Genomic DNA, 13821 nt, shown 5'->3' with positions numbered 1-13821 from the left:
TGGCATTTTTGTTAGTTTGAAAATTGGAGGTGTGAAACTTCTCTACTTGTCTACTGGTTATTAATTAATGCAAAATTAGGAAGACTTTCCAAGTCAATGTCCATTTCTTACCTATCCCTTCTTTCATTTCTAGTTTTTTCTTAGTATTAGCCTCCTTATACGTGACGTGACGGTTGGGTTATGAAATTTAATTTGACCAAGTCTCTTGCTAGGAAACTACTACTCTTAATTAATAGCTTCCAATGATTATAATATTAGATAAACATTTGTTAGGGTTAAATGATATTTGTTGTTACTTTAATTTGTAACTTCAGAATTAAATTATTTGGTTTAACATAAACATCACGTATGAATTACTAGTATTTTGATTGTCTACCTGCTCCTTTCGCATTTCACCGTGTGAATGATGTAAGTGTATTTCACTTCATGCTTAAAATAATAAATTACATCGAGAATATATACACAAAAGTTAGACACATAAGTCAACAATGCATCCCCGAGATCACGCCTTCTACCTACAATATTTGACTATCTATCCGACATACAATCTTATATTTGAAATATTCTCTAACAATATCTAACACTTCCCCTCAAGATGGAGCATACATGTTATATGCTCCAAGCTTGCTACAAATGTGTTCAATCCGAGTTCCTCTAAGGGACGTAGTAAGCACATCTGCCAACTGATCATTTGAACCGACGAAGCTGGTGGCAATGCATCCGGACTCAAACTTCTGCCGAATAAAATAACAATCTACCTCTATATGTTTCGTTCTTTCATGAAAAACGGGATTAGAGGCAATATGAAGGGCAGCTTGATTGTCACATATAAGCTTCATCTATTTGAATTCGACACATTTCAAGTCTTGGAGGAGTTGTTTCAACCAAATAAGCTCGCATGTAGCAAGGGTCATAGCTCGATATTCTGCTTCTGCACTAGATCTGGCAACAACATATTGCTTTTTACTTTTCCAAGAGATTAGATTTCCCCCAATCATGATACAGTACCCAGAAGTAGATCGTCTATCTGACGGATAACCTGCCCAATCAGCATCAGAATATTCAACAATGTCTGTGTGACCTTTGTCTTCATATAATAGTCCTTGCCCTGGAGCTTTTTTGATGTATCTTAGGATGTGAATTACTGCGTCCCAATGATCTTTACACGGAGCTTGGAGAAACTGACTAACTACACTTACTGCAAATGAAATATCAGGTCGTGTGATAGTAAGATAATTTAGTTTACCGACCAGTTTTCGATATTTGTCAGGGTCATTCATGGCTCTGTCACGACCCAAACCGAAGGGCCGCGACGAGAACCCGGTGCCTTACTCAACCGAGTACCAACGTAACATATCTTTCTTATCATACTATCATGAGTAAATGAGCCAGAAAACCCGTCATGCGATAACAAGAATAAAACATAAGGGAATACTCAACATATAAAGACCCAACATGATATACAAACTTATATATGTGACATACGGGCCTATAAGGACGACATGACCATTTGTAAACTCAAAACATAGGCCGACAAGGCCATACAAGTATCCATACACCTGACATCTGTCTACAAGCCTCTAAGAGTACATAAAATCATAAAGGTCGGGACAAGGTCCCGCCATACCAATCAATACATATCCAAAGCATACTGACCAAATAGGCAACTCCGGAGCAAGTGGAGTGCACCAACACCTTCGCTGAGCTGATAGCCTACTAGGAGGACTGTCAACCTATCAATCGGGACCTGCGGGAATGAAACGCAGCGTCCCCAGGCAAAAGGGACGTCAGTACGAATAAAGTACCGAGTATGTTAGGCAGGAAAGCATAAACAAGAACAGTAATGTAAAGAGAGAGATAGAGGAGATACAACCTGTAACATCTGAGTGCCTCTAGGGGCTATGATATGAAATGCATAATACATATATATACATAAACTTTTTAATACATTCGCCTCTGTGGGCATCATCATCATCATCATATCGTACCCAACCTCAAAGAGGACTCGGTAAAAGCGTACCCGACCATCATAAGGCTCGGTAGAATCGTACCCGGCCACGTGGAGCTCGATAAACCCAACTGATCAGTGGTTGCACAATAGGTGTTGTACCCGGCCGACTATAGCGCGGCTCGGTAGAGTAAAATAGATACTATATATAATGCATGCTAGACTCATGGAATCACCTTCTAAACCTTTTGGAGTGACTTAAGAAAATTATGGACATTCATACCCTCAATATGAACCTTAGTAGGATTCAAGGATCATACACACTTGCTTAGAATAATTTTATAAGGAAAGAACAACATGGACAACCTTAGTTGCTAGGAGTAGATCCGTTATGAAGTAGCGTATTCATTTCACTTTAGATCATGTCAAAAGAAAGAAGAAAGTGCCTTAACATACCTTAAACCCGTTGAGTCCTTAATCCCTTCCAAGAAACTCTTCAAACAAGTCAACTCAATCTATCATAGTATAAGAAGATTCAAAATCAGTGCTGAGCAAAGGCTAAGTCTATAACTTAAGCTAGTAGCTCGTTTACGTAAATTTGAGCAGCATCTCCCTTGTAACAAGGGCCTTCTCCAATACCATATACCAACAACAATGACCAGAGCAATCCATCAATACATAATTATCAATATCAAGACACCATATAACAACAACAAGTCACAACTACATTACGACGAGCGGCAAGCTCCGATTGGAATCTGTATACCCCTTATCAATCCTTATAGACTTCTTACTTCAACATAAAAGTATCATTAATATGATAATGAAGTAATTAATCAATGATTCTAACCTTATACCATATATTTATAATAACGAAAATAATCCACAACTTCAACTATCCTCAATTAGCAACTTTATTCACTAGTTCATGTCTAGCCCATCCATTTAACTTAACCAACATCAAGATAACCTTAGGCACAAGCAAGAACACAATATACATACCTCCTACAGTAACTTCAAGTCAAAATCCAAGTTATATTCAGTTTACAACAACCCTTAATAGCAATACAACACCATAGAAGTGACTTAAGCTAATCCAAGTATTATCTTGTAGTTTATCATCCTAACAACTTAACCAGCATACAAGCAAGCTTAAGCACAATTAGTAGGATGTTATAATCACCTTATACAGCAGCAACAACTTGGAATTTCATCCAAATACAGCTCACAACAATCCTCAATAACAACACAACCTCAAAGAGGTGTTGTTCTTCACTAGAACTAAGTTTTGATGTTGAAATATGGTGTAAATCACTTTGGAATAACTTCAAACCCTTGTTGTATATGTTTAGGAGGGTTAGGAGAAGTTTGGGGACGAATTTTAGTTTAAAAATGAGCAAAAATAGGCGTCCAAATCGTTTATAAATTGAAGTAGGTCAACCACCGCCTAAGTGGGTCCCATTGGGATCTGCTTGCGCGGTCTCGCGAAAACATAAATATCTCTCTACTCCGATGTCGTATTGATGAAAGATTTAATGCGTTAGAAACTAGACTCATAGATCTTCAATTTGGTAGGTATAACACCCCATGATTCCAAGTATATTTGGAGAAATGCTCAGATACATTTGACCTAAATTTCAGCAAATTTATGAATGTAACTTGTGATGACCTTTGCCAACTCTTGTTCCACAACTTGCTTTCCTTCAAAATGTAGAAAATGAATATCATACGACTAAAATAACTCATAGAATAACCTCCTTATCATGTTAAGAACCCTAGTATCACCCCAAAGTACATGTTATAACATTCCAAACTTGTCGACTTTCGACGAAACTTATTTTCTTCAATTGGTTTAGCTTCTAAGATTTCCAACCCTCTTGGTACTCGTTATTCATGATCTTAAATATTTGTAACCTCAAAGGTAACATGATTAACTTACTTTATTTTCTTCCAAATATAATCTCATTTCTGAGCTTACATCAATGACTTACGACGTACTCTCACGTATGAAAACTTGGGGTGTAACAGGCTCCCCCTGTCCAGGGACGAGTTGGACATTTGGATCCATAGGAGCGTCAATAGGTTTGAAGTTTAACATTCATGTTTCCTCTAGTATGTCCAAAGCATATTTTCTTTGTGAGATAGTAATACCTATCTTGAATTGTGCTGCCTCGATTCCCAAGAAATACTTTAACTTCCCAAGTCCTTGGTTTGAAAGTGACTGAATAGATGTTGCTTTAGTTGAGATATTCCTTCTTGATCATTTCCAATTATGATAATGTCATCAATATAAACTACCAGATAAATATTATTTTCTGGACCATTATATAGATAGAAAATGGAATGATCTGCTTCACTTCGAGACATCCCAAATTATTGGACAACAGAGCTAAATCTTCCAAACCATACTCTCGGAGATTGCTTAAGGCCATATAATGAACGTTTCAGATGGCATACTAAGTTTGACTCCCCCTGAGCAACAAACCCAGGAGGTTTCTCCATATAAACTTCCACATCAGCTCACCATGTGTAGACATACGATTTTTGACTTTCCCCGAGATTTTATTCTTTTTAGCTTTTAGATATGTAGTTTAGGCCTAATATTGTTATTTTACCTAGTTTTAACTATTTTACTTTATTTTAAGAACAAAAATTGAAAATACAAAAAATAGTTCCATATTTCTCTATTTAATTCACGTATTAGATATTTTTAGAAGGATATATTACTTTGAACCTATTTTTATTTTATTTTAATATAATCTTTGAAAATGCCAAAAATAGTTTCAACTTTAATTTGTAGTTTTATTTTAAATATAATAGTTTATTAAAATCAATTGAGAGTTATTTTATACCTTGTTATAAGTATTTTTAAAAAGCAAATTAAATTTCCAGCATTTTCCTAGCCCAATTTGGTAGATTTAGAGCCCAACTCAACCCTAGCCCATGATTTAGAGCCCAACTCAACCCTAGTACATTAAAGACTACACCTTTTTTCATCTTCTTCTCGAACCAAGACTAAAAAAATCCCTACCCAAAAAAAGAGGAGACCAGCGGCAGAACTCAACGGACAACCCATCGCCCGTCTTCTTCTTCAACCTCTTGAATGCCAAAAAACCAGAACCCCCTTAAACCTTCAACCTTCACAAACCAGCAACCACCCCTTTCAAAAAATCCATCTTCCCCGCCTCTCCCGTCGCCTGAGACAGCAATAAAAGCACACACACACACATGGAAAGGCGGAAACATTGACGCACACACACATGGGGATATTGGAAAACAAAAACATAAAAGTGAAAACGAGCAAAGAACATAATAGAAATTGAAATCCATTAATCTTTGTCCTTAAAAATAAATCTTGACCCATAAGCTTTCTGTCAGCCCATCAACCATAAATTCCGGTCAGGCCTTTGAGCTTCGGTGTTTTCTGGGTCGAGTAGAGGTCGGGTTCGTCGACAAGATTTGAATTTCTCCGGTGAGGTTCGGTCAGTCCGCCGTTTGTCAAATTCCGTTCGTGGTCTTGGTCACGCCCCTATCCTTTTGGGAGCTTCAAAACAGTCAAGTCCGGATTCGCTTTCAGAGGTCCCCTTCTCACATTTTTATTTCTTGAGTTTAACGGATCATGCTAATCTTGTTTTACTTGTATTTTCTTGGTTATAAAATTGCATTTGTGAGTTTAAATTTGGTTGTTTGATTCTTGATATCTGATTTTCCTTGGTTTGAACTAATTTTTCATTATTTTGTTATTGTTGATAAAGTGAAAAATGAAAGACATAAAGAAAAAAAATGTTGGCCAGTAATGATTAATTGTAAATGCACTATGGGGGATTGAAATTCTAAAGCAAAACAATTTGGACTAAACTAAAAAACGTTTATTACTTTCATTATTCCCTTTGATCGTAAGAAGCATATTTTAGGTTGTTAACGCATGAGCATGAATTGAGTTTTCATTTTATTTAGTTCTATTTTGTTTATTTTATTTTATTATTCGCTAGGAACATGCTTAGGCCAACCACCCTTGGGGAGGCAAGCCTTAGGAGTTTTGTTAGTTTTGAGGTGAGAGGCTGCTCCCTTAGTTAAATTTACTCGGGGAATGCCCCGAGAGATTTGTATATATTTTATTTCAGGGGTATGCCCCAAAGTGAATGTAATTGGAGGCCATGGCGAACATCGTAGAAGAAGTAGTGTAGGATAATCTAGAACTTTAATTTTTCTTCTTTTAATTTTCTTTTATTTAGGTGGGGACGACCTCGAGCCTCTTTTGATTGTTTATTTTCTTTTTGTGTGTTATTACCTCAATTCGAATATTTTAAAAGCCGACTAGATCAAGTATGCAACCGTACTAGTTACAGGACTTGGGGAGTGCCTAACACCTTCTCCCCGAGTCAAATGAACCCCCTTACCCGAATCTCTGGTGCAGATTTAGTTTTGGAGTTTCAAGTGTTTTGAAAGGAAAAACAAATATTTTAGAAAAAACGGTGACTTGACACACCGAAATCAAATGTCAGGTGGCGACTCTGAGTTAATCCTTTTAAACACAAATTTTTGTCACTTTCTAATTGAATATCCTTTTCAAGCTTTACTAAATCTTTTTATTTATTTAAGAGGGTTTAGTGAAGGTTTCTTAAAAAAAAGGGTGTGACATCTCTGGCGACTCTGCTAGGGAGTTACAGGTTCGAGCTGGTACTTGATCTTGTTGGCTTTTAGGATATTCAGTTGAGGTGTTTGTTTTCTTTGTTTGCTTTGTTTATTTGCTTTGTTTGTCTTATTTCCTAGTTTTGTTGGTTATTTGTGTATCGCTTTTCTTAATGTGTTACTGCTTTATAAACTGTCATCATTTGCTTAACCATGGGTCTTTTTTCTGCAACAAGTCTTCTGGAGTACGTTTGAGCGTACACGACCTTTTTTGTGAGTCACCCGTGTCTTTAGGGGGGTGGCATGGGAGCGTGGAGTGGGCGGACAGCTAGAGCAGTCGACATCGACCACGTGCCGCCCCGAATTGCCTTGTTAGTGAACCCCACATTTAGGTCAGCCTTTAGGTCATTCTTATTTGCATCATGTCATTTGGACCTAGTAGGGCTCGGTCCCAGGCACCGTGTCCCTTTGTAGGAAGCCTATCCAAATTTTGTCAAAAATGGGCCCGTGGCCCAAAAAGACATTCAATCATCCCTATGTGATACATGTTGCATCTTTGAGGGTAAAAAGGTCATTTGGCGGACTGATGTTTGGGAAAGAAGGATGAAAAATGAAGCAAGTAGGGCCCAGTTATATTTTTCTTTCACAACTTTTTCAAGAAAAGCCAAAAAAATACAAAAGTGAAAAATCCAAAAAGATTTTACACTTTTCCATCAATTTCCAAAAATCAAAAAAAAATATCCAAAAAGATTTTACATTATCCATCATTTTTCAAAAAGACAAAAAATATATTTTTTCCAAATTAGTGTCATTTTTAAGCTTTCTCCCATATACAATCTTCCCGAACTACGCGAACCTGATTCTCGTCTTTCGGGACGTGATACGTAGGCAACCCACATAGGGTCTGGTATTATTAGTGAATCTTAGGTTCTTGGCTTCGTGGGGTCTTAGCCAAATCTTGCATGACTAGTCACTTTTGGCCACATCAGTCATTCTCGCAAAATGGGGTCATTTTTGCAAAAGTGGTTCAATAACCCATGTCTTAGGATCTTGAGTCCACAACTAGGTGTCATATTACTTTAAGGTCCGTCCTTGCTGAGTTTGCATCTTTGGCCGCTTCTGGCCATATTGATCGTTTTTGTAAAGTGGGTCATTTCTGCAAATTAATTTCGGGCCATGATTATTGGGAGTGTGAATCCATGTAAGCCTTAGTGAGGTATTTCCATATCTGAGTAGTCACCCTTGTTTATTTTGCACTTATAGCCACTCTCGGCCACGTAGGTTAATTTTCAAAAAAATAGCCTAATCGTGTCTTGCATGTGTCCAACAGGAGGTGTTGTGGTGTCGCATAGTGTCTTGAGTCACTGATTTATTTAGTCTTATTTTTCTCATTCAGTTGTGGATCCATGTACCAGGACTCAAGCATGACAGATACCCCAGGACCACTGCATTCAGGAGCTGCTTGAGGAGCCTTTTTATGTTTTTGAGTCTATTGTTCATGTTTTACTTCCTAGTCTTGTACAGTAGTATTCAATCATTTAGTTGGTGTCAGAGTTGTCGTAGTATAGTTTAGTTTGTCGAGTCGCTCATTATCGACTTCCTGTTTTGTATTTGAAAATCGAAAAAAATTATAAATGAAAAATTCAAAAAGATTTTTATTTTTAGTTTATTTGTCCATCACTTTTTCCAAAACTACGCTTGATCTGATTCATGAGGGGAATGATACGTAGGCAACCTACATAGGGTTCGATCGAATCATTATCAAAAAAGAAAAAAGAAAAAAGAAGGAAAAGTTGTGGGATGTGAGAAATGAGAGGAAAGAAAAGAATGACGATTAAAAAGAAAATAGAGGTAGAAAAATGAGCGAGCCAAGAAGTATTAGAAAAGAAAGAAAAGAGAACATTGAAATGAACAAAATTGAGATGATGCCAAATGACCTTGTGACCCTCGAATTCATTCTAGAGCCATTAATTGTTGCTAGGGGAATTTCGCGCAATGTGATATTTCTATCTGATAAATGTCCTAACGCTAACATATTGGATTTGTTTTGCTCCGCTTTGTTACTTTAATTATAACAGAGGGTGGTTAGTTCATGGCACTTTGGTGATTTGTCCATACGACACAAGTTCAAAAATCAAGCAAGTCATGGCTAGCAAAGACTTGGATATAGGAGTTGTCGACCCCTCAAGGGAGATTGTGGAGTCGGAATCCTAATTGAACGAGGAGGTCCAAAGGCGGAAACAACAAATGTCTGAAATGTGTCAAGCATGGGCCAATGGTCAAGGACCACCCCTTTCTCATGTTGTCCCAGAGTTTACACCCATCTCGACTACTACCACTCCAGTTTCATTGTCTGATCAATTCTATCCATTTAGGTTCAGCCTTTATCCCAATTGTACGACTATAGCTGGAACTTCTGTTGCGTACTCCCAAAGTGTGCCATTGACAACCAATCAGACAACCACTACAGTTATGCATGTCTTCACCATCCCACAGCCAGCAGTGGTGCAAAAGAAAACTCATGAGTCACAATTTGCTACCTAGAAAGAACAATACCACTCTCCTGAGTACCACTCTTACCAATTTGATCTTCCTGGAAAGATTGAGAAGTCTGGCTCAAAGGTAGCATCGGAAGAAATAACCCAAAGACTGAAAAGCTTAGAACAATAGTTGAAAAACATGCAAGGGTTGGCAGGTCAGAAGAGTATTGCCTTCAAGGATATATGTATGTTCCCCGATGTTCGTTTGCCACTTGGTTTCAAGACTCCCAAATTTGAAAAGTATGATGGACATGGAGACCCCATAGCCCACCTGAAAAGGTATAGCAATAAACTAAGAGGTGCGGGAGAAAATGAAGAATTACTGATGGCTTATTTTGGGGAAAGCCTTACGGGTGTAGCCTCCGAATGGTTTATGGGTCAAGACACATCTTGCTGGTATGTCTGGAATGACATGGCCCAGGCCTTTGTCAAACAGTTCCAATATAACATTGACATCGCCCCGGACCGTAATTCCTTTTCAAATCTGAAGAAGAAACCAATTGAAAGTTTTAGGGAATACGCAATTAAATGGAGAGAACAAGCAGCTAGAGTTAAGCCACCCATGGATGACCACAAGTTAATCATTGTCTTCATTCAGACTCAATAGCCTGATTACTTTCAAAATATGATGTCCGCAATTGGCAAATCATTCTCAGAAGCAATCAAAATGGGAGAAATGATAGAGGATGGACTTAAGACAAGCAGAATTATAAGTCAAGCAGGTCTCAAAGATGCAACTCAGGATGTCCAAATTGAATCTGGTAATTTTAGTGGCACGGGTGAGAAGGTTGAAGAAATCATGATGACATCAAGGTCGAGAAGAAGTCCTAGAAGAACATTTTGAAGGCATGACCAACCTCGTTTGTTTTTTGACGATTTCCTTGAGAACCCACAATACTCTGTTGCTCCACCCCAGTATATTGTCCAACCACCAAGACACCCCAGAAGGCGAGCGCTAGCACCGAAACATTTCCACCAGCCTCCACAAAATTTGCAAGTGCCCCATAACCCACCTCCAAGCCAGGGGTATAGAGGTAAACAAAGGTTGAAAGATAATTTTACACCGATAGGAGAGTACTATGCAAGCTTGTTTGAGAAATTAAAGTATTATAACCTAATTGCACCTATTCCTCCTAATCATCTAGACCTACGTGCAAGAAGCTTTGATCCTTCTAAAAGGTGTGAATACCATTCCAATGCCCAGAGGCACAATGTCGAAAGTTGTTGGGATTTGAAAAGAGAGATAGAAAGAATGATTCAAGAAGGGATAATTGTGATCCAAGACAATGACACCCAGAAAATTGCGCAAAATTCTTTACCTGCACATGATGATGCACACTTTGTGGGGAGGATGCATGGTGACATGGAGTATGAGAATCCTCTTGGGAACTTGCTGACTGAAGTTAATGATATTGAAACTGGTGAAGGTCCCAGTAATTTTGATGTGCAGTCCAGTGGCTAAGATGTCAAGCTTGGTAATTGGAAAGACACTCCTTTCTTGGCTAGCCAGGGAGGAGTTTTGGTAGTTTATTTTGTTGTCATTTTGGTTGTACAGGTTATTTCAGGGTTGTAATCCGAATTTTGTCTTGTGGCTCAAACCCTTCATCTTATGTTGCCTAGTTCGTTTAGTGGTAGTAACTCGTCTAGTGTTATATAGGACTGTTCTAGGGTTGTAACCAATGTCTATTTTGCCTGTTGTGTTCAAACCCTGTTCACCATCTGTCTAATGCAATCTCCGATTTTCTGTTAGTTCTGGTCAGTTTTTGTTTAGGTTACTTTTCCTTTTATAGTCCTTTTCAGTCTGACTCTAGTGACATGACATGCACGCATAATTCTCAGCCTGGTCTTCAAAGTTAGTCTAATCATGAAGCAATGACACGGTTTTGAATATGATAAAAGGAAACATTGAGGAAACAAGTAAAGATTCACGCATTCTGAAATAACCTGAGGCTTGAATTGAGTGAAACTAAGGCAGTAAGTCTGGGAAATCAAGATATTGATGAGAGAATATAACAAGGGAATGTCTCTCAAGCAGTTTGAGGTAGATCAGTCAGTACTAAAATGCATTCTTCTACATCAAGATAAGTTTGAATCAAGTCTGTTTCGAACAGGCAAGGATCATTCATTGGGACAAAGGTATTGCCCATTGGTACTTTTTTGTTTTTGTTGATGCCATCGATAGATAGTATGTATGATTCCCTTGATTATCTTTGATTGCATGTTTGTACTTGGCATTCTTCAAGCTTAGTATGACGAAGGCATTTTGTTCTGCTACCCAAACACTTTTATCTTTTGCTGCCCCTTTTGAGCCTTAATTTATTTCGTTTCATACCCCTCTTTTGGAATCAGAAGCAGAGTTGGGAACTAGAAAAAAAAAGGAACGAGGAAAGGAAGAAAAATAAAAGAAAAGAGAAAAAGAAGAAAAAGAAAAGAAGAACAAGAAAAAAAAAGAAAAAAAGGAAAAGGAAAAAAATCAAAAAAAAACAAAAAACAACTTTGTTGTTTGAACTAATTCGACCTGATTCTTGACACATCAAGATACGTAGGCAGCCTTACGGTTCGGTCACACCAAATAAAGTATTGCATAATCCCCCGAAGTCAAGAGTGGGGCAGTTTGTCCTAGAAATCCCAAGAAATAAAAATTTCCCAAACTCCAAGAAACTGGGGCAGAGGTTTTAATTTTGCCAAAGACCTGATTCCAAAAGTTGTAATTTTGAACCCATTCATCTTAAATTATTTTGAGCCTTCATGCCACCCTTTCTTTCCAACCTTGTCCAAAAGCCTACATTACAGTCCAAAAAAAGACCTTCCGATCGATCTTTGAGGATGTCAAATCAAGTGCGTGGTGAAAGTATGATCTTCTTGTATCATGGGTAATACCTTTGTTCTCAGTACAAAGAGAGAAAATGATAAAATGATAGAGTCTTATCGGTGAAAACCCTCATGGGCACTGTAAGGCGACAGTGAGTTGAGAAAAGAATAAAATGAGAGAGGCTTGATGGTAAAAATCTTTAGGGCACTACAAGTCGATTGAGGATTGTGGATCAGATGGGACAATTGAAGCGCTGAAGCCCAGTTTCATAGCGAAGAGGTACAACAAGAGTTGAATATTAGACTTGCTTGAGAGATTAGGCCACTTAATCCAAAAGTGCACGTCATGGTCATTTGAGTTGGTATCCACATCTGATAAGTTTCTACTTTGTAATTTTCTTTTTAGGTATCATCTCTTCTCCTTGTCCCTTATTTTGTTCCTCTTATTTTGTTTGAGTCCCTTCTTGAGTCTGTTTGGTCAGAACAAGTGGAAATGACTTCAAAGTTTGCTACCAGCTTTCCAATTGCACAAAACGAATTTGGCCAGCAAATCAAAGTGGCATGAGTGAGGGAAAAGTGGTATGTGCACTGAGTTGGTAACAATCAACATGCTTTGGGATTCATGTGAAATGCAAGGGTTCGGTAAATGTCAACTCATGAGCAAAATACAACAGATAGAGGATTTGGGATCGAATGGATCAGAGGTGTTTTCTGCGATAAGGGTTGATAGAAAATGGGTAGTCGATAACAGGCAAGGTCTTCCAAGTCGAAATCAAAGTTATCTTGGCAAGTGCAGAAGCAGCCGCCTTCAAGGTCAAGGCCACAAACTAACCACCATATTTTAAACTCACAAGTTTTCTTTGTTTGAAATAGGAACAAAGCAGTGCAAGCAAGTTGGTTCAAACAAGAAAAAAGAAAAAAAAAAAAAAAAGAAGAGAAGAATCGACAAAGGGAAGTTTCTCAAATATTTTTCCTTACCTGTCTTGCTAGTGTGCACAAAATATTGCTATTACTCTTCACATTTTTCCTCCTAGGATAAAAAGTCCTAGTCTGATGGATTTTCCCTCCCAATAGAAATCTTAGTCTGATGAATTTTTCTCCTAAGATAAAAGACCTAGTCTGATGAACTTTCTCCTAGGATCAAAATCTTAGTCTGATGAATCTTTCTCCTAAGATAGAAGACCTAGTCTGATGAATTTTCTCCTAGGATCGAAATCTTAGTCGGACGAATCTTTCTCCTAAGATAAAAGACCTAGTCTGATGAATCTTTCTCCTAAGATAGGAAACTTAGTCTAATGAATTTTCTCCTAGAATCAAAATCTTAGTCTGATGAATCTTTCTCCTAAGATAACAAAAAGACCTAGTCTGATGAACTTTCTCCTAGGGTCAAAATCTTAGTCTGATGAATCTTTCTCCTAAGAGGGACCTAGTCTGATGAATTTTCTCCCAGGATCGAAATCTTAGTCTGATGAATTTTTCTCCTAAGATAGAAAATCTTAGTCTGATGAATCTTTCTCCTAAGATAACAAAAAAAGGGACCTAGTCTGATGAATTTTCTCCTAGGATCAAAATCTTAGTCTGATGAATTTTTCTCCTAAGATAGAAGACCTAGTCTGATGAATTTTCTCCTAGGATCAAAAATCTTAGTCTGATGAATCTTTCTCCTAAGATAACAAAAAAAGGGACCTAGTCTGATGAATTTTCTCCTAGGATCAAAATCTTAGTCTGATGAATTTTTCTCCTAAGATAGAAGACCTAGTCTGATGAATTTTCTCCTAGGATCAAAATCTTAGTCTGATGAATTTTTCTCCTAAGATAGAAGACCTAGTCTGATGAATTTTCTCCTAGGATCAAAATCTTAATCTGATGAATCTTTCTCCTAAGATAACA

At 37.7% G+C, this 13821-nt stretch overlaps 1 protein-coding gene and 1 long non-coding RNA gene across 2 annotated transcripts; one reads left to right on the top strand and one right to left on the bottom strand.

Annotated features, from left to right (window-relative positions):
- Window positions 1-839: 839 nt before the first annotated feature.
- LOC142176141 (secreted RxLR effector protein 161-like) lies at window positions 840-1280 on the bottom strand. The gene has a single exon (XM_075243221.1). The coding sequence runs from the start codon at window positions 1278-1280 to the stop codon at window positions 840-842; it is 441 nt and encodes a 146-aa protein (XP_075099322.1).
- A 3650-nt stretch (window positions 1281-4930) lies between these two features.
- On the top strand, window positions 4931-8244 carry LOC107818987 (uncharacterized). Its single transcript, XR_012705223.1, has 2 exons — window positions 4931-5527; window positions 7996-8244. It is a non-coding gene; the product is annotated as an uncharacterized LOC107818987 (long non-coding RNA).
- Window positions 8245-13821: the final 5577 nt, after the last annotated feature.

Source organism: Nicotiana tabacum, chromosome 22 (genome assembly GCF_000715075.1).
Source record: "Nicotiana tabacum cultivar K326 chromosome 22, ASM71507v2, whole genome shotgun sequence".
Classification (NCBI taxonomy): domain Eukaryota; kingdom Viridiplantae; phylum Streptophyta; class Magnoliopsida; order Solanales; family Solanaceae; genus Nicotiana; species Nicotiana tabacum.
This window is presented reverse-complemented; position numbering and strand designations above follow the sequence as displayed.

Bases quoted from the DNA above. Each gene is read 5' to 3' on its own strand.
- LOC142176141 (XM_075243221.1), bottom strand. From the start codon at position 1,280: ATGAATGACCCTGACAAATATCGAAAACTGGTCGGTAAACTAAATTAT.